The sequence below is a fragment of the Seriola dumerili genome, unplaced genomic scaffold (genome assembly GCF_002260705.1).
Source record: "Seriola dumerili isolate Sdu_G_001 unplaced genomic scaffold, Sdu_1.0 BDQW01001815.1, whole genome shotgun sequence".
NCBI classification, from domain to species: domain Eukaryota; kingdom Metazoa; phylum Chordata; class Actinopteri; order Carangiformes; family Carangidae; genus Seriola; species Seriola dumerili.
In genome coordinates, this window is record NW_019176070.1 from 681,957 (window position 1) to 700,738 (window position 18,782).

The 18,782-nt window shown below is 41.5% G+C and overlaps 1 protein-coding gene across 1 annotated transcript in view; it reads right to left on the reverse strand.

The window, feature by feature from the left end:
• LOC111238960 (transmembrane protein 132C-like) overlaps nucleotides 1–18,782 on the reverse strand; it is a 138,694-nt gene that overhangs the window by 92,582 nt on the left and 27,330 nt on the right. Inside the window, exon 2 of the mRNA XM_022768696.1 lies at nucleotides 1,200–2,130. Within this exon, the coding sequence (XP_022624417.1) occupies nucleotides 1,200–2,130 (931 nt within the window). The remainder of the gene's footprint in view (nucleotides 1–1,199; nucleotides 2,131–18,782) is intronic.

Genomic DNA, 18,782 nt, shown 5'->3' on the forward strand with positions numbered 1-18,782 from the left:
CTTTCCAAAATAATTTGGAGAGCTACAACAGGCACAAATAGACCTTCTCTACTCTACCCACTGCAATTATTAAGAAATATTTCCTCTATGGCTGCCAGTAAAGCTCTCCCAAAGAAGCATAGCAAAATAAACTCCTTGTTTTGGGGGGTGTGTATTTAGTCAAAAGATTATCATTAATGTGAGCAAAGTTTAGGGTAAAAGTATGAATAGAAAAAGAAATCTGTGATACCAACTCATGAACACGACCCTTCAATTAGTAGCTTGTTCTTCCGCATGCACAAAACTTTTAAATAAATACCAAGGGGCTTAAGGTCTGTCCAGAGCTGTGGTTTGGTGTGTGGAAAGCTCTTTCTTTGTCATTCATTTGTCATATTTCATAAAAAAAAAGAAAAAAGAAATGAAATTAGCATTTGCTAACAACAAAGGAGGTTAAGGATCCGTGTGTTGTTTGTCTGTGTTGTCTGCGCACACAATAAAGCCACAGTAATGGACTGCATGAGGGCCCTGCTGGTTACTTATGTCTTTTCATTTCATTATGTTTTTTTTTCTTCTGATTAGTTCAGAATGACCTAAATAAACAGGCTAAATAACCCGTCTGCTGCTGTGGATGGCAGGGAGGTAGTGTCATGGCAACGTTTTCAGTGGACTGCACTTTGCCACACCGGCACATCAAACGCTTATCATACTTGCATTTTCTAATCTCGAATTGCCAGAGATTATTCCTTAACTTTTCCAAGTGCAGATTAGATTGGATTGAACGAGCTGTTATAGGTAAAGTCACGACAGCGTCTGGTGAGGAAATGCAGTGACTCTACTGCTAATCTGTGTTGCCTACAAACATGTTTGACCAGTCTTCATAACAAAGCTACATACTGTACAGTGAAGTATTTGAGAAACAAAGAGGCATTGTGCTGGATTAGCTATACCCAGCATGATTCATTTCAGTATATGACTCAGACAAACAATGTCTATGACTTTGTTTAGAAAAATTATAACTTGTATGCCTCACTGTAATTTCACACTTGAATGACAGATAGCTATACTGTAAATGTTGTTGTGCATTGACAGATCTCACTGGTGCTTTCTTTAATATCCGACCAATTCTGTCTTTTCAACTGCGTGCATGTATGTCTATTGATTTCTGTTTATTAGTGGAGCAGCAGAGGAAACTGTGTTGTCCCGGAAGGAGGCTTACTCACCTGAGGGTGAAAATTTGCACTGAGGAAAGCGTAGACAGAGCCAGAAAAGTCGAGACAGTTTCCCTCTGACGGATGGGTTTGGAGGGCGCCATCACCACAAAGTTATTGTCCAGCTTGAGCTCCGACAGCGGCTGAAACAGCCTGACACTCCCGATGCGCTGCATAGGCGTATGCCCTGCAAAATAGCCCATTGGCCTCTGCTGGTCCGTGCGAACGGAGCTGCCCTTTCTTGAATCCTCTGAGCTGCAGTCTCCATTGTCTGTGGTTTGAACCATGTAGTAGAGCTCCACGGGAGTGCCCTGGGCCTGCTCAGAGACCCTCTGCCTCCCTGGCCTGACGGTGGGAAGGCTGAACCAGCTGGCCAGGGGCTCCAGCTCGGCGACACATAACCCCAACTCACCTTTTAGCCTGCATGTGCCACGCACCTCTTGAGTCTCATGGAAGGCGAACATCCTGACGCAGGGCAGCTTGTGGATGGCGCTGTAATCGTCCCAGTCCCTGCCTGCGATGTAGAACAACACTTGAACCTTAGGCCAACTGGGGTGAATCCTCTCGCTGATAATATAGGTGTGGACCTTCCAGTTGAATGTAAACAGAGGTGACGATGATGAGGACGCAGATGTTGGCACTGATGATGAAGTGAAGGAGGGGGTATTGAAGGGCCCCGGCAGGGTTTGCAGCAGCTCCAGTGGGACAGGCTGCTGCACAGACAGCGGCCCGTAGCTAGCATTGACAAGGGGCATCTGCCGAGCCTGGTGGATGAAGAAGGACTCTGTGCGAGCCTGCAGGCTGGAGTTCCTCATTAAGTCCTGGTTTGCCTCCTGTAGGAAGAACGCTGACTCAGCGTTGAGGATCTGGTAGCTGACAGGCAGATAGATTGGCGTGGGGCCGTACCTCTGCAGGCCCTCCAGGATCACCTTGCTTTCCACCACTGAAACAGAGAGAGAAAATGACAGTGACTACCCCTTAATCTTTGTCTCAACAACTGAGTTACAAAACCCAGCACACTTGTGGTTCGGCATCATTTTATTTGTAGCAGTATGAGAGAGACTCATTGTCTAAACCATATAAACAAAACCTGAGCCAGGTGTGAAATCAAAGAGCAGAATGAGAAAAATTGGAGGAAATAAATCACGACCTGGACGGCGGCACTTCACATTTAACAGCACATTTGCATGCATTGCCTGCAACCTGAAGCAATCATATCTACAGTCAGTTCCAGCGGTGAATGTTAAATGGTTCGTTGGAACCATTTCCATATGATATCACTTTCATGAGCCGCTGCTCTAATTTAAAAGAATTTGTTAGACTCAATTCCAAACATTGGCGTCTTTCTGAGTCACTTGCTTATCAGGCTTGTCCACGTTCCCTCCTGCTCTCGATCCTTTTCATTATGACGCACTAACTCGATCTGCTCTCTCCTTCAATTTCTCCTTCCTTTTTTTTTTCCTCACACGACTTGATCTGCTGTCTTTTTGCTTCATTCCCGTCTCTTTCAATCAAACCTTCTCTTCGATACTGTCAAGTACGGAAAGTTGTCATGGAATTCCTGGTCTGATTCTTAAGCTGTGTTCTCGGTTCATACATTAGTAATCCTAATCAGGTTTTGTGTTCACACTGGAAAATTGACAGAATCACAAACATTTGTGCAGCTGATGTGCACTTCTGTCCACAATGCAATGCAAATAGGAAAAGTAGGAGCCACACTCAGCTGTAAAACAAATTGTGGATGCTGGTGAGCAGCTCGGGGGAAGATCTCTGAAAGCAATCTTACTTTCTCTGTGTGAAGTTTAATTGGCAGACGCATTTAAATGCCTCTGTTTGATTGATGTCAGTTGGCTCACGTAATGCATAATTTCCTGTTAGCACAGAATTTTATTGCTGCAAAAACATTATACCTTGACATTTAGTCCATAGTATATACAGTATGGAATTGGGAAAGAGTTTTTCTTTTTTAATTCCTTGAACAAATTATTCCTAAATCTACATAAATCAGGAAATCTGGAAACTTTGATTATTTACCCTGTTATCTGTATTCAAGTTCTCACACTGTTTTAGTGTTAAGACAATATTAAACATGATGCGCTGAGGGATCTGACATATTTTGTTTAAAGGAAACAAAAAGGTGTTTAGTCATATTAAGGCGAGCTTTCAAGGTAGTATCAACTACCATTAGAAGAATGCTGAATTAGCAGCTCCTGTTTGTAATGCACCATGGACGTGCACATAACTCTCACTGGATTACTGTCTTTTTTTTCTTGTATGATTTCTAGGTGTATTTATGGACATTTATCCACAATGGACATAAAAAATTATAGTGGTATTCTTGGAGTGCGTAAATCACACTGGATATAAAACTACAGTATGTGTATCGTGTCTGTGTTATGATTCTGAGAAGGAGTAAGAATTATTCTGCTGCAATTGAGTGCTAGGGGTTTTTAAAGTACCGTAATTGCCTCCATGAGCTGTGTGTCACAGCCAGTGTCGTCTGGCATAGTCAGACCTACGTCCTCAGCTCTCTGTCAGTGCAGGAGAATGGTTTGGCATTATCATTCAAACGCTCTGGTTTGTTTGTGTTTCATTAAACCAATTACAGTCGTCTTGGGCGGTGCTGAGACCATGCAGGATGCAGTGATGGTGCAAAAGCGTGTCAGGGGTGGGGGGATTGTTTTGCTGGAGCATTTATGCATGGGGAGGTGATCGCTGTCATTAAAATTGCTAATTCACTTCAAAGAAAACGCCACAATGAACGGTAAAATGTATGCCGACTGTGGGATTGCATGATCCGAATCTGCGTCAAAAAGCTTTTCAATTTTCAGCGTGAGGGGCTGCTGGTTCAGAGGTTGGTGCTGCTGTTTCCTGTAGCGAAGAGTGTTTTGAAAACGGTAACTGGAGGCTGGAGGCAGGGAGAGGGAGGAAGGGAGGGGATACACACAGCCGGTGAGTCACACACCAGTGTTGCTGCTTCATCTGCTGACCTTGTTGATAGGCCGGAGAAATTAGCGGGCCAAGCTACATTGACGAACTCCCTATTGTTTTCAGAACACACTGGCATGCGCCTGTCCCTACCATCTCATGTAGCGTCTTGTTTCCCCATTCAGCTCTGCAACCCTGAGGAGACGCGTCAGACCCTGCATGGCTCGGAAACCCGCTCGCATCCCTCCCCCTCTCCATCCTGCAAATCCTTCTCACGGCCTCTTTGCCTTTGCCATCAAACTCCAGATATTTGGACCGATGGAGTAGCCCATGAGAGCCCATTGATTTTCTGTCCCGAACCCTGCGTGCTGTGGGGAGATGTGGCGTGGCGGTGATTTGTGACAATCCGTGGCAGCAGAGCAATGACCAGCTGCCCTGATGGACAGAGCCAGCATCAGGCTCAAGAGCAGCACTCGAGACTGGACCATCCCAACTCTGACACAGCGGAGGGAGGAAAGGAGGATCGCCCCAAAACCCTGTTTTATTCAGTTAAGATAAAAATTGTGACTTAATCTCAAGATCAAGATTACGGTACATACAACAATATGTATACATAAGGTTTACTATGATTAAAATGGCGCTATATATATTGATCTAATAATCAATACCTCTTGTAAGGAGACAGATATGGAAAGGGATACCGTGCCTTATACTGTGTCATGCACCAGACTGTTTAAGAATAATGGGTTTTCATTATCCACTTTTTATTTGTATGTGTTTCAGAGATGTCTTTTATCAAGAGGCGCTGTCTTTGACTGTCACCCAGGCTAATGGAGGGCCTAATGAATCCACTGGAGGGTTAATATCTCATTCTTCTTCATCTGTTTTAACTTTTAAGTCTGGATATAGAGGAGCAGCGAGGTATATTTTGGTATATTACACAGGTCAGGACTTTTTACGAAGGAGTATTAGGGCAATGGATGACAAAAAAAAAGGGGGAGGAGGAAGATTTTTTTTCATCGTGGAGAAAAAAAGAAATGTTGAGAATATAGTCAAACTGAATCAGAAGAGAAAGATTTTTATTTTTTATTTTGCCTTTTGAGAATAAAGTCGAAATGTCGGGAATAAACTTGCCATTTCGAGATTAAAGTCGACCTTTTGAGACGATATCAAACAGCACGTATGACTGCCAATACAAAATGCCTTGTATAGATGAACTGATGAAATTGTACTTCAGAATCGGCTTTAGCAACAAAAAAATTCTCTCTTTCGGCTCTTAAGCACAGTGTAGTTGTCAGCATTAGGACTTTGAAGAGATTGTGCCGAAAACTGCATCTGTTCAGAAGGAAAAACCACACAAGCTTGGGAGAGGTGGCTGCATTCGTGCAAACTGAAATAGGGGGTAATAGACAAATGCAGGGATATTGTTGGTTACACCTGCGTGCAATTCAGAGGGGATATGTTGTATCACAAGACACAATAAGACAACTGATCAAGTTGTTTGATCCTGAAGGTGTGGAGCTCAGGCGGGTGCGGCGTCTGAGACGCAGGCATTACCGCAACAAAGGTCGCAACGCGCTGTGGCACATGGATTTGTAAGATAAGCTGAAGCTGTGTGGCATTGCTATCAATGGTTGTGCTAATGGTTTTAGTTGCTATGTAGTGTGGATGGAGGTCTACAGAACAAACAACGACCCCAAAGTAATAGTAGTCTATTCCTTCACATCCATTGCGCGCTTGGGAGGATGCGTGGAGCGACTGTGCGCTGACAGAGGCACAGAAAATGAAGGGGAGTTGATTTTGTCCTCGACATTTCTACTTTATTCTCGAAATGCAAAATAAAAAAAATCTTCCTTTTCTTAGTCAGTTTGACTTTATTCTCAAAAAAATCTTCTCATTTTTTTTTCTCATCCATGGCCCTAATACTCCTTCCTAGGACTTGGATTGAAGCTTCAGTTGCACAAAATCAAAAATCAACCTTCCTCCATCAAATTCCATTTTGTTCAAAAATAAATAAAAAAAATATTAAATAAAAAATATTAAAACTATTGCCTGCGTCTCCACCACAGCTATGAAAATTGTGTTGGCCGCTCAAATGAAAAACAGTCACACAGCTGAACCTAATTACAGACCTCTCTGCTCTATAATCATATGCATTAATAGTGAAATGTCTGACACTGATATGGGTAACAAAGCCATGGAAATAATAAGAATGAATCATAAATATGAATTAGTTGCATTATTCTCTAAGCGGTTGCTTTTATGTTTGTATTCATGTTGGGCACCTTCTTCAAAATACTCGGACTCCAGAGTTAAACTGCATTTTCATTCACTGCTGCATCCCTGATGAGGAGGTAGGAATACTAAAGGATGTAAAGGCCTTCACTGAGACAGTATACAGTGAGACTGCTGCTGCACAGTTCTGACTGAGAGACCAGTTTTTACCCTTAAACATGACAAAACAGAGAGTAATGTCAGGGGAGCAGGTGCTTAGTTGCTGTTGGATCATGCTTACAGTGCAGTGAGAGGATTTGCTTGTCTCTTTTTCTCTGTGGGTTGTGACACACTGTCCTACTTTCCACTTACCATGACACAGATGAAACTAAATACCTCATTACAGCCAAAAAAAAATGCTGTAATTTGTAACTTCAGATTTAGAATATGTCCCGTTCTATGACACCAATAGGACGTCGTAAATAGAGAGGCAAAGCCAGTGTGATTTGTAGCCCTGAGTTGCCCTTGGATTTCATGTCTGCAGCTACTGTACTTGTAAATCATTTCCGCAGGACTGTTTCTGCAAATGAAAAGGGGAATGATTTGCGCAGATAACTTAACCCCTGTGGTAAATCCTGGCTGTAAACTCTTGTGGAGGATTTCTTGGCGTTGCCAACCCCTCAGGATGCGGACCGAGGAGTCAGATCACATAGCAAATGTGCAGCTGAACCGGACTGGCCTCATCATTAGACAGATGTTAGATTCGGGGTTTAATGTCTTGATGTTATATTCATGTAGCCGGAGCCAGGAGGCCCGCAGCAGCATGGGACTCCAAATAAAAATGCATTTAAAGCATTTTCCATGACGTTCCTACAACACGCAGAAAGCTACTACTAAAATAAACTCTTAAAATGGCATTAAAGCATTTATATCCCCAAGAGAGACATTTGTGGCTTCAAATCAAACCCTTTTTTTATTTTTTTAAATAATCACCTGTTCTCTAAGTAGAACTTCACCCAAGAAATGTAATCCCTCCCTCCTACTAGTCCTCCTCCTCCTCTCATCTTATCTTTATCCTCCACCATGTGTGCATCTCACAACCACTCCCTGATCAAACATATTAAGTTGGCTCAACTTCAGTAATACATTAATCAAACAGATTTTTTTATATGAGATCTATAGGGGGAGAGAGGGGTGATTGAGGAAGGAGGTGGGAAGAGGAACAGCAACAGGGGATGGAATGGGAACGTGTAAGGTCGTGATGGTGGTGATGCTCAGAAAAAGTCAAAGATTACAGCACAGCGAGAGATTATGTGTATGGCCCACATGCCTCCTTCACTGTAGGATTCAGTTTAAAATTAGACTTGTTTTTCTTGCAGAGCCATCACAAACATGGCAGAACATTGCTCTAGCCTGTTTTAGAAGCACCTGTACAACAGTTCACAGCTTTCCAACCTGCTGATGCTACTTGGTATCTCTTCTGTTCCCTAAAAAAAACACAAAAAAACAACCACAAGTTGCCACTGACGGGGAAGGCATCTAAAATTTAAATCTGGTCCATCTGCCTCTCCATCAATCATTTACCTCAGTCTCTGTTTTGGTCCAAGATAGGCTCGAAAGAAAAGGCTGGATACAGTCTATGTTTGTCTTATTGTTAAGAAATCCCTACAAACAGGCAGAGTCTGGTAATAGCTGATTCATCTGTGTCCTAGAGCTTCAGTGTTGTCCAGAAACACATCAATGTGCCACACCTCTGCACTGGGTGACCTTATTACCATGAACATTGGCACTGTAGTTTATTTAGAGTCACTGCCATAGACGCAGTCCTGGTGCCCAAATAAGTTTAATCCACAGCTGGTAATAAATTTACTATTCCTGTTTGTTTTGCTACAAATAGGAAACTCTCAAACCTTTTACCCGCAATGATGTTTGTAGTTTTGTGTGAAATGTCTTGACAACTTTTACATGTTTTGTCATGAAATTTGGTACAAACATTCATGTTACCCTCAGGAAGAATTGAAGCAACTTTGGCGATCCCTTGTCTTTCCATCTAGCGCCACCGTCAGGTCGAAATTTTAATTAACCAAATACATTAAATCAGCATTAGCATTCTAACACTCTGGACTAAGATGGTGAAGTCAACTCAAGTCAACTTTATTTCTATAACCCATTTAAACACAGCTTGGGCTGACCAAATTGCAAACAAAGAGCTATAAAAAATAAATAACTAAAATACTTGGTATGTGTGAACATGTTAAACATTACTGTATACCTGCTAAGCATCAGGATGTTCGAATTGTCATCTTGAACATTTTGATTTTGCCATGCTAGCATCACCATCTAGCAACGTAGGTTGTACATACGTACAGTCTCACAGAGCTGCTAGCATGGCTATAGGTTGTTTCAGAATGAAGCATTATATTTGTGACTTGTTGAGGATTTTGTTGGGCCCAGTGGGCTTGGTGGTGAGTTGGTGGCTTAAAGTATTACGAGACAGTTTAATGCATTGTAACCTCCACCAAGGAGGTTTTCACCTGTGTCTGTTTACTTGTCAGCAGGATTACGCAAATAGTACAGAGCTGATTTGCACTGAACTTGGTGGAGGGATGGGGCATGGGCCAAAATCCATTAAATTTTAGGGCAGATCTAGATTATTTACTATAGATTAGATTTTTTTCTCTGAAGTCTGGTTTATGTTGTTTGACATTGGCCTTGCGGAGGTCTGAGTGCCGTACTACTTTGTTGGATTGTTTGTTTGCCAGCAGGATTTCGCAATAAATGCTGAACCAATTTGCGCCAAAGACTTGGTGGAGGGATAGGACATGGGGGAAGAACCTGTACAATATTGGTGTGGGTTTGATTAAAGGGTCAGCTACAGGAGTTTTTTTTAAATTTTCTATCACTTTTTTAATAATCTGGATTTAGTGTAAAAAAATGTTTGGCGCTCAGTGCCACTCTAGTTTTGTCACTGAATTCTAACATTTATAAAAAAAAAATATAGAGTAACACCAGCCCTATCATTTAAATCAAGGTAGTTGTTTCCAAACCTAGATCATTTTCACAAAGATTGAATTTGTGAAAAATTGTCTTTATTGCTTAAATTAAACCTTCAATATCTTACAAAACTGTGTCTTTTCAATTTTCACTTTCAAACAAAACTCGTCCTCTTTCCAAAAGCCACTAGGACTTGCAAGGAAATGCTGTTTGATACTTTCATTTGTTCCTCTCTGCTCCCACTTTTGTATCAGGTAGTGCTGACACTTTTTAGTGTGTTCTAAAGAGGAACAGCACATCTTGTTTGGTGACTTCTAATACTGACATTTAAAAAAGGTTTTGAAATCCCAAATTTTCCTAAGTCCACAAGGTAAAACATTAAGATGTGATCTTTACGTGGCATTTTCTTTTGTTAAACATGTGCTCTATGTGGTGGGTTGCTCTGCAGACGAACTGCTTTGGGGACCTTGAAGTCACCATCAATGGACCAACTGTCGGTCAGTATGAGAAGTAACTTTTCCATTTTCGACCACAGAACAATGAAATGAAAAGGGTATTTTGGGCTCTTGGAGGGCTGAATATAAATGTCAGCTGCTGCTCAGATGAAGAAAATGCCATTGGCAAAGTCAAGAAGTTTAAAAACCTTATCAAAGACGGCTTCTGATAAAGTCTTGTTTTGCACACGAAGGGGAGAGTTGGCTAAATGTCTCCAAAGCCACCATGCAGCATGGCAATTATCTAAGCTATTGAAAACCCACAACAATTGAAATTACTGGACTGACTAAGGACTGGTTTAAACACATTTAGCTGAGCATTATAGTTTTATAATAAAGAAAAAAAAATACTTGCCATCACTGTCCATCTTTTCTATCCAATACGTATATTTTTACAATCTGTCTCAAAAACACAATAATATCTTAAGAATTGGGCCCTCTTAAATTCATTGCAGACTACTGGGTATGGAACCATGTTCAGTGGCCAGCAATATAATCCCCTGGTTAGTGTAATGTTCTAGGTGATATCACAACACAAACTAAACACACGCAGGAACACTAATCACTCTAAGTGCCCATCACATGCACCCTGACACCGCAGGAGAACCAAGACAGAGCAGAGAGCCCGCTCCCAACTGGAGGTTAATCGGATCGCATAAAAGCAAAGCACACCTCATCTTTCATCACTAGGCAACACATTTATGCAGCAATCGATAGGTGGAATCATATTTTCCCCTTTCAGAGAAATGAGGGAAAATGAAGTATTGTGACCCGAGCGAGATTGATGGGGCACAGCTTCATACCTTACGGATATCAGCAATAAGTCTGGGCCTTGTGTTTGTTCAAAACTTGACTTGTTTTCATCGCTGACAGAGCTTATGGCCTCTTTAGTTCCAAAATGGCCTCTGGGTCATTTCTGTCGATAAATTCCCTGAGTCTGAACATAAGGAATTTACTACATGCTGGTCATCTCTCTTTCTCCCAAGCACCTGCCTCTTATCTCACCTTTCAAACCCACATCACACACACACACATATATAATCACATCAATGCACATATATTAGCAGGAACATACGCTGAATTCCTTTGGGACTACTATTGGGACAGTGAACGGCACTCTCACATAGGCTGTGACAATCTTATAAATGAAGCCGCTGGCAGAAAATGTACATTGCTTAACAACAAAGAATGATTCATTACAAAGGCATAATTCAGCATTTGCATATTAAGAATAGATATTTCAACATGTTCTGAGATTATGAGTTCAGCAGGGATAATGTTGAATATGGCCAAGACACAAAGAAAAGTGATGGCTTTGTGAAATATGCTAATATATTTGATATTAATGATCATTTGCTGCCTGTTGCATCCTTCAATAATTAAGTAAGATAAATGAACTAAAAGAGCCTGAAAAGAGAATTAAAATGCATCGTTCTTTGATCGTTCTCTCCACTATTTGGTGGTCTCGAGTAGGAAACCCTTGTTTTTTTGTCTCGGACAAATTGGAAACTGGAGGTTTTTAAGCTCTTTGTAAAGAGCAAATCGAAAAGTTCAACATTAACATCAAGGGGCACAGAAAAAAAACAAAGAGCTGAGGTTTCCTCCTGTTCTCTGCGTGAATGGAGATGCAGAGAGTAATTATATATTACACGGTCTAAACAATGCTGAAAATGAGTTGTTTGTAAGCTCTGTAAGCTTTCTCAAACAGCCAGCGTGTTGCACCACAAGCTGCCTCAATTAGATCTGAAAGGTAACTGCTGCTAAGAATGACATTTCCAATCCATCCTCCATCTCTGCTCTGCAAATCTTAAAGAAAGGCTAATGGAAATAAAAAAAGATACACCTTCGATCTGGGCATTAGCTATGCCCGACTGGGGAAAACTTCTAGCAGCTTCCAAACATCTCTTTGTCTGCAGAGAGAACATTTTCTCACACATTCTGCAAGGCGCCACGTCTCCCTGGTGGGGGTACTGAGCAACAGCAGTGAACAGCACTGCACCAGTTGTACAGGGAGGAATAAAAACACTCAGAGCTTTCTACCTTGAAGACGCATTTGGGACATGAATGGGATTTTTTATGACACTTCAATTCTGTCCATTGCCTGTGGGGCCCAGTGTTGTGCAATGTACAGTGTCAGGGAGGGAGGGAGGAGGTGAATAGAGGAGCAGGGAGTCGCTGCGGAGCTGGTGGTTGTTTAGATGAGATGAACTAGGAGATGGGAACTCTTGAAGGAACGGGGCCAAATGTGCTGAGCAGAGCAGAGCAGCAGTTAGCCTTCCTATGAGGACACCCGCAGGGGTAATCGAAGGCTTCAACTTTAACTATGTGGGCTCTGCTCTTGTCATTTAAGAGCGTGTATTGCCTCGGCGAGCTCATGAATGTGACCAGCTCTCACTTTTGAAGTGAAGTAACCGCACTTTGAAAGTGAGTCAAATAAAAGTAGAGACAGTGACCGATGATGGCGTTCTTAGACGCGGGCGGAGGGGGCGGACCTGTCTCATAAATAACAACGACTCTTGGCACATGGTAATCATATCCAAGTGAATCCATTTCAGCTATACTGTGTATTATACACTGGGGAAGTTGTTTTTTTTTTTCTCTCCCTTTGTGCAAATATATGAAATCAGATGCAGTTAAGTGGGCAAGAATAATGCAGTGTGTTGGCAAAAAGGAGCAGGGTGAGTAATGTCCTGGCATTTTCAGCAAGGTTACATTGTAAGAAAGTCAATGGGCCCTGGACATCAGGCACTGCAGCTGCTCCATGAACTTTAAATACAAATCTAAGCATGGAGAAATAGTGACAACGTCTTGTTCCACAATTTGCATAAATCTCGCATGAAAGTATCATTTTAATTTTAACAAGTCAATGAAATTAATATCAGTTAGATGATTTGATATGCTTTAGGTTACTTGGCTACATTTAAAACATGGAAATGTGTTAAAGATAATGAGAAGAACATCCATAATATTGAATATGAATGATTATTGTCAATATCATGGTCAGTTATGTTTAATCTCCTCAGCTACTGATAAGAGATTATTCCTGCCAAACATCTGCAAGTCCACAGCTGATAGGTCCATGTAAATATCTACATTAATCATAAGTTTGATGTTTAGAAATTACTGCCCTGGCCATTGAAGGCTTAGGAGGAATGATTTCATACCAATAGCTGAAGGCACATTGTCCAAGTAGTTGAATAGGGGACAGAAAAAGGATTAGGAAAAGGAAATGCAGGTGAGCTGTGCCAGATAAATGTTCAGAAAGCATCTCCACACTCGAGGATGCGATTTTGAGACTCAAAAATAAAAACACGCGCTCAAATGTGAAGAATAAAGATAACAACAGGACACAATAGGAAACTTGACAGTTGTCTCTTCCCAAATGTGTTCAGGTCTAACTTTATTTATCCTATAGAGAAGTAGAATAGTATAGAATGACAGTCTGTTATTTCATCCTCCTCTATAAAAGTGTTTTTTGTTTTTCCTCTTGTCCTCATATCACACAGACAGAGGGCCAACTCTGTAATAACAGGCTGTAGAGATGTAAAAACAAATAGGACAGTCAAGGTATGTGAATGTGACTTGAGCTGCAGACGGTTTACATTTTCTACATTTTCAAAATCTCCACATGCCAGCACATGGAGAAGAGCAATGTAAAAACATCACTACATAGTTATATTGAAGTATTCAAAGATGTTAGCGATGAGGTCTCATTACAGCTGAAGGATCTGTTATCTGGTGCTTGGCGTAGAGGGGTGGAGGGGTGGGGGTTTGAGCATGAGTCGAGAGAGGTGGGCAGGTGGGTGATGGGGTTGTGTGCTTCAGTGAAATGAGCGCTCTTCGTGTGACAGCATATGTGTCGAGGTTTATGTGGTTTGGGAGTAGAAAATCCAATGATCAGACCATGCAATGAAGATGTGCGATGAAAAAAAAAAAGTCCATGAGCGAGATTGTTGATGTGCTGCGTGTGTGTGCGTGTGCATGCCTGCGTGTGTGTGTGTGTGTGTGTGTGTGTGTGCGCATGGATTTCTGCTTGTGTGAGAGTGAGTGAGTGAGTGTGTCTGCCTAAGCGTGAACACATATAGAACTCCTTATGGACGCCTGTGATACAGCCTCAGGCGAACAGCATCAATAGAGGTTTAGATTTAGAACCAGCATGCACCCCACTGGTCAAACTATAGATGATCAAAAGTTTAGCCTCTGAAGCTGTAAGTGTAATATCTGTAAGTATAGCACAGATGCAGTGTGTAGTGAGCCCCTGGCACAGATGCAGTGGACTGCGTTGATCGGTGGCACTGGTGGAGAGTTGTGCACCTCTGACGGCGGCGAGGTGGTAAACAGCATGGAAGAGAGGAGCCTGGTCTCATACGGCCCTCAGGACGTCTACTGCACGCTCCAGCAGGAGCAGAGGGAGAGAACAGACAGTCATTTCGCTGCTGCTCAGAAACTCTGAAATGAGATGAACTCAGAGGTCTCTCCCCCTAGCAAGCAGTGCTCACGGCATGCATTTCTTTATCCATATCCTCCCCCAAAAGTGCCACAGAGTATTTTGAGTCTTTGAGTGAGCTTAGTGGTTAGGGGAATAAGCGGGAAATGGAAATAAAGATGCCAAGAGAAAGGCTGTCTATCATTTTCACTCAATGCTCAGACCTAGTTTTATTTGTCAGCCCCATCCTTCTCTTGCCAGAATTTGTGACTAACAGAAGCTGTTAAAGGTTTAGTCAGATAATTACCTCGCGATCGCCTTGGGTTTTTGCTGAGAAAAAGCTTTTCAGAGAGTTTCTTCATGTTTTATAGCCGGTCATAAAATAAGATGCCACGCATCATAAAATGTCTTTACATCACTGTGGCAGTCTTTAAAAAGCTGTCTCTCTTTGGTACATCACTCATGGTTGAAATATGCACGAAACAGAGACCCAAGGTTACTCATCCTATAGGCAGGTAGGATAAATCTGGAATCAATCTAAGTGAGAGATTGACAATGTGTGATTTCATCTTCTTTTATGTTGTAAAACTATGAGAGTTTCCTTTTTTTCGCTCCTCATCTCTATTTCACACGAGCAAAAGGACAACTCCAGGGGCCCCCTCCATAATAACAGGTTGTGGAAATCACAGAAGAGAAAAAGGCTATTGAGATAGGAGAATCTTAAGTTGGAGACACACTCCGGAGTTGAGCTTAAATTTCCTTGAACAAGGATGAGAAGTCTGACGGTACAGTGAGGTTGGCAAAAGTAAATTACCTTGTCGAGAAAGAATAAGGGCGTACAAATGTGGAGCGCCTTGTGCTTCAGCAGCAGAGTAGAGAGAGGATGAGTGGCTGCACTGCTCTCAGTGTGTCCTCTCACTGACAGTGTGGAATAAATGAATGAATGAATAAATGAATGAATGTGTGAGGAAGATATGTTCTCGATCTACGCATCTAAAAAATGTTCCTTTTGTAGTAGGCTTGAGAAAAAAAACCCTCGAAACTTTCCTTCAGCCACATGTTAACACAAGATTTTACTTAACTAGTTTGAATATCTGTCTAAGCCTTGACACACTGAGACAATAACTAAATGTAAGACTCCTTTCTGAGTGGAAAAAAAGCCATTAAAACTCACTTCTTCCAAGATACTTGAGAGCCCATTGCCAGGTGAATGCCTTAAATAAGTCTCATCACGATGCATTACATCAGCGGGATAACCTTTAACACCATACACTCAGGTTTTCTCAACGATAGGTCTCTAATAAAAGTGAGTGGGCAACAGCACACTTCTGTACATCTTGGACAAGGACAGAGAGAGTTTTCCCTGCAAAATAACACAAGGAAAATGCACCGTTAGAAGAATTCAAGGCAAAATCAAATCAAATTGTCTCTTTACTTTTAAACCCGTTTGTATATGTGCGCTTTGATTGCCGGCTGCTTAGGTGCTACACACTGTATATAGATGGGCGCTATAAAGTGAGGACATGTGGTCATACATCACAGCTGCAGGATATTAAAGCGTTAAACTACAGCAGATCTAAACTGCAGCTTAGAAAAGCCAGATGTCCTGATCTTTACTGGGTTTTTTCTTGTGTTTCTTTAGTTTACAAGTATCGACTGGAGAGTTGTTGTTTCCTCTAATGGAGGTGATATTGTTAGAGGTTTTTTAATTCTAAAAATGATTATGTTATTCCCTGTATCCTCATGCTTTGGTGGTGGTGGTGTGTGAAAGAAAGGAATTAACATGGACAATTATGCAGGTAAATTGCACTAGACCTAAAATAGAAAATAAACACATATTTGACTCGTGTACTACGGAAAGGAAATGTCTTTCAAAAAACTTTGTGTTTGATTTTTTGCTTATTAGTAGTATCATGCTGGCTCTTTCAAAATAGAGAACATTGGTTATTATTTCAATATACTGTTGAGTATCTTTGAAATTACATTGACAAAAAGTATGCATGCTCAGTTTAATACCCACACAAAGTGACCAGAAAAAAAAGCAATATAAGATGAGGATAAGTGGTCTGGCAAATATCTCTCTGGATTATAACAATGGCCATAATTGAGCTATAATGTTGAGCTCTATGCAGGTTATAACCAAGCTGTTGTTTTGGGCTTCTGAACTTTTACAATGACATTTTACTTTGCAAAGTAAATTTTCAGCAACCTCCAAAATGTCCTCCTAACTGTTCATGAACTCATTAAAGAGAGTGTGTTAAGCACTGACAAGCAAAGCATTGGTTACACCACGAGTTTCTTTTTCTGTCACAGTAAGACTGGGATCAGAACATACAGCCAACATTTGACACACTATGACATCATATATTGCAACAAGACTACCCTGTAAAGGGTCAGCATTGCCATCATGGCTGAAAGCTGAATCCAATATGAAAGTGCTTCAAGCTGAAAGACAACAAACATCTTCTGATCTTGAAAGTCTCCAGCTTCATTAAAAAGATACCAACTGGATCTATGTTCAGTCCAAGTCCAGACTGCAATATCTTAACTATTGGATGGATCGTCATGAAATTTTGTAAATACAGTCATGGTCCCCAGAGGATGAATCTTCCTTTGACTTTTCATCTAGTGCCACCATCAGTTCAAAGTTTTCAGTTATCCAGTAAACCATTCATGGTTGCCAGATGATGCAGGTTGACATTTGTGGTTTTGAGTGAAATATCTCAACAGTTAGTGGATGCCATAATTGCCATTATTCATGTTCCCCTTTGGATGAATTCTAATAACTTTAGTGATCCCTCAACTTGTCCTCCAGCATCATTATCAGGTCAAAGTTTTACTTTGTTTATTTTAGTTTATGACAAAATACCTGCAAAACTATAATGACAATTCCATCAGTCTCAGCCTTACTTGTTACTGTGCTAATTAAGTGCTAATTAGCAATGTTAGCTGTTATACTAACATGCTAAACTAAGGCGGCTAGCATGGAAATTTTAAAATAAATCTTAGCAAGTTAATATTGTCATTATGACCAAGGTGGCATTCTGACTTAAGCATTTAACTCTGAGCGTTGTAGCTGCCCAATCCATGCTGGAAACCCGATTTGCTCTACGCATGTGCGGAAATGCGTATATTGGTTGGGGTTAGGGATAGATGTTGGGTCAGGCTTAGCGTTTATGTGCTCACCCATTTGTGATTTGAGATGCAGATTGGGCACTGATTCAAATCAGGTAAAGGCAAGCAAACTGTCCTGGCCTGGAACCACTGATGTGTGGATTAAACTGTTATTGGAATACAAACTTGTTGTAGTTGGTTGCCTGAAGTTGCTGTTTTCACATCTATTCTGAGCTCAGCTGCCACACAGTCACATCGGTTTTTCATGAGCTTTCAGGTCTCCACAGTCTCTGCCTCTCCCACTTTGTGTAGGCCATATGCTTTCCTGACATATACCAACATGTAGCCACAATGACATTTATGTCACAGACGGGCACTTCCACATCGATTGGTATCCCTGGAAATCAGTAAAAAGCATGTACAGACACAGACATATACCTTTGTGTTCCCTGTAGGGGTTGTTCTCATGCTGTAGATCATCCAGATGCCATCAAGCTAGCAATCTGGGGATCACTTACCCTCTTAGCTGTTCTCAATATTAACAATAACCTATTTATCAGAGGGGTAGACGATGTTAGTTCTTTTATTCATGGAGATTAGAAAACTGCAGTTATGAAAATTAGCATCATACAGCTATAATGGCGTGTGGTTCACCAAGAACTATAATGAGTGCACTTATACGTCCTCTCTTGATTTTCTCTATTAGCATGTGCATGAGTGCATTTGTGCCTCCATGCATTAGTATTCACGTCACATGTCTGGGTGTCCAGAAAGCAGAGAAGGCTCTTAGAGAAAAGCAGTCTGTTGATGAGGGCAGATCAATATCTAAGCTGCCTATTATCATCTCCAACCAAACTGCAAACCCAAAATGATTCTCTATTCACAGTTAATGACGGTTCCTAAATACCAGCACAGGTGAACTCGCTCGTTTATGCTAGTTTGCATCGATCTGACACAGAGTGTGTGGCCCTGTACAGATTCATTGTATTCACACCGGCCCTGTTTAAACAAAGACTCTGCCTGAGTTTGATCATGGCTCCCAGGACAAAATGTAAACCAGCGTGAGTGGCCAGCCAAGCAAGACAGGAGGTCCACTGAGGGGGAAAAAAAAACAACAAAACAAAACAAAGTAGGTATTATTTTTTTCCAACAGTAACTGCAGCTGATTTACCAGCAATGTCTTTACTTAAAGCTCACTTTCACTGGCTTTCAGTAGTCATGGTTTTACAACCCAGCTGAGCTGCTCATGAGCATCATATTGGGCATCATGCCTTGCAACTCTTGGCAGCTTGGCACCGCTCCCGTGGCCACCAGCAAGCTCTTGTTGTTTTTATATTCACACTTCAGCAGCAAGAGCCATCAAAGATAAAAGCACAGTCGGTCTTTGTCACACAGAGACAACAGTCATGAAATTTTAACAGCTAG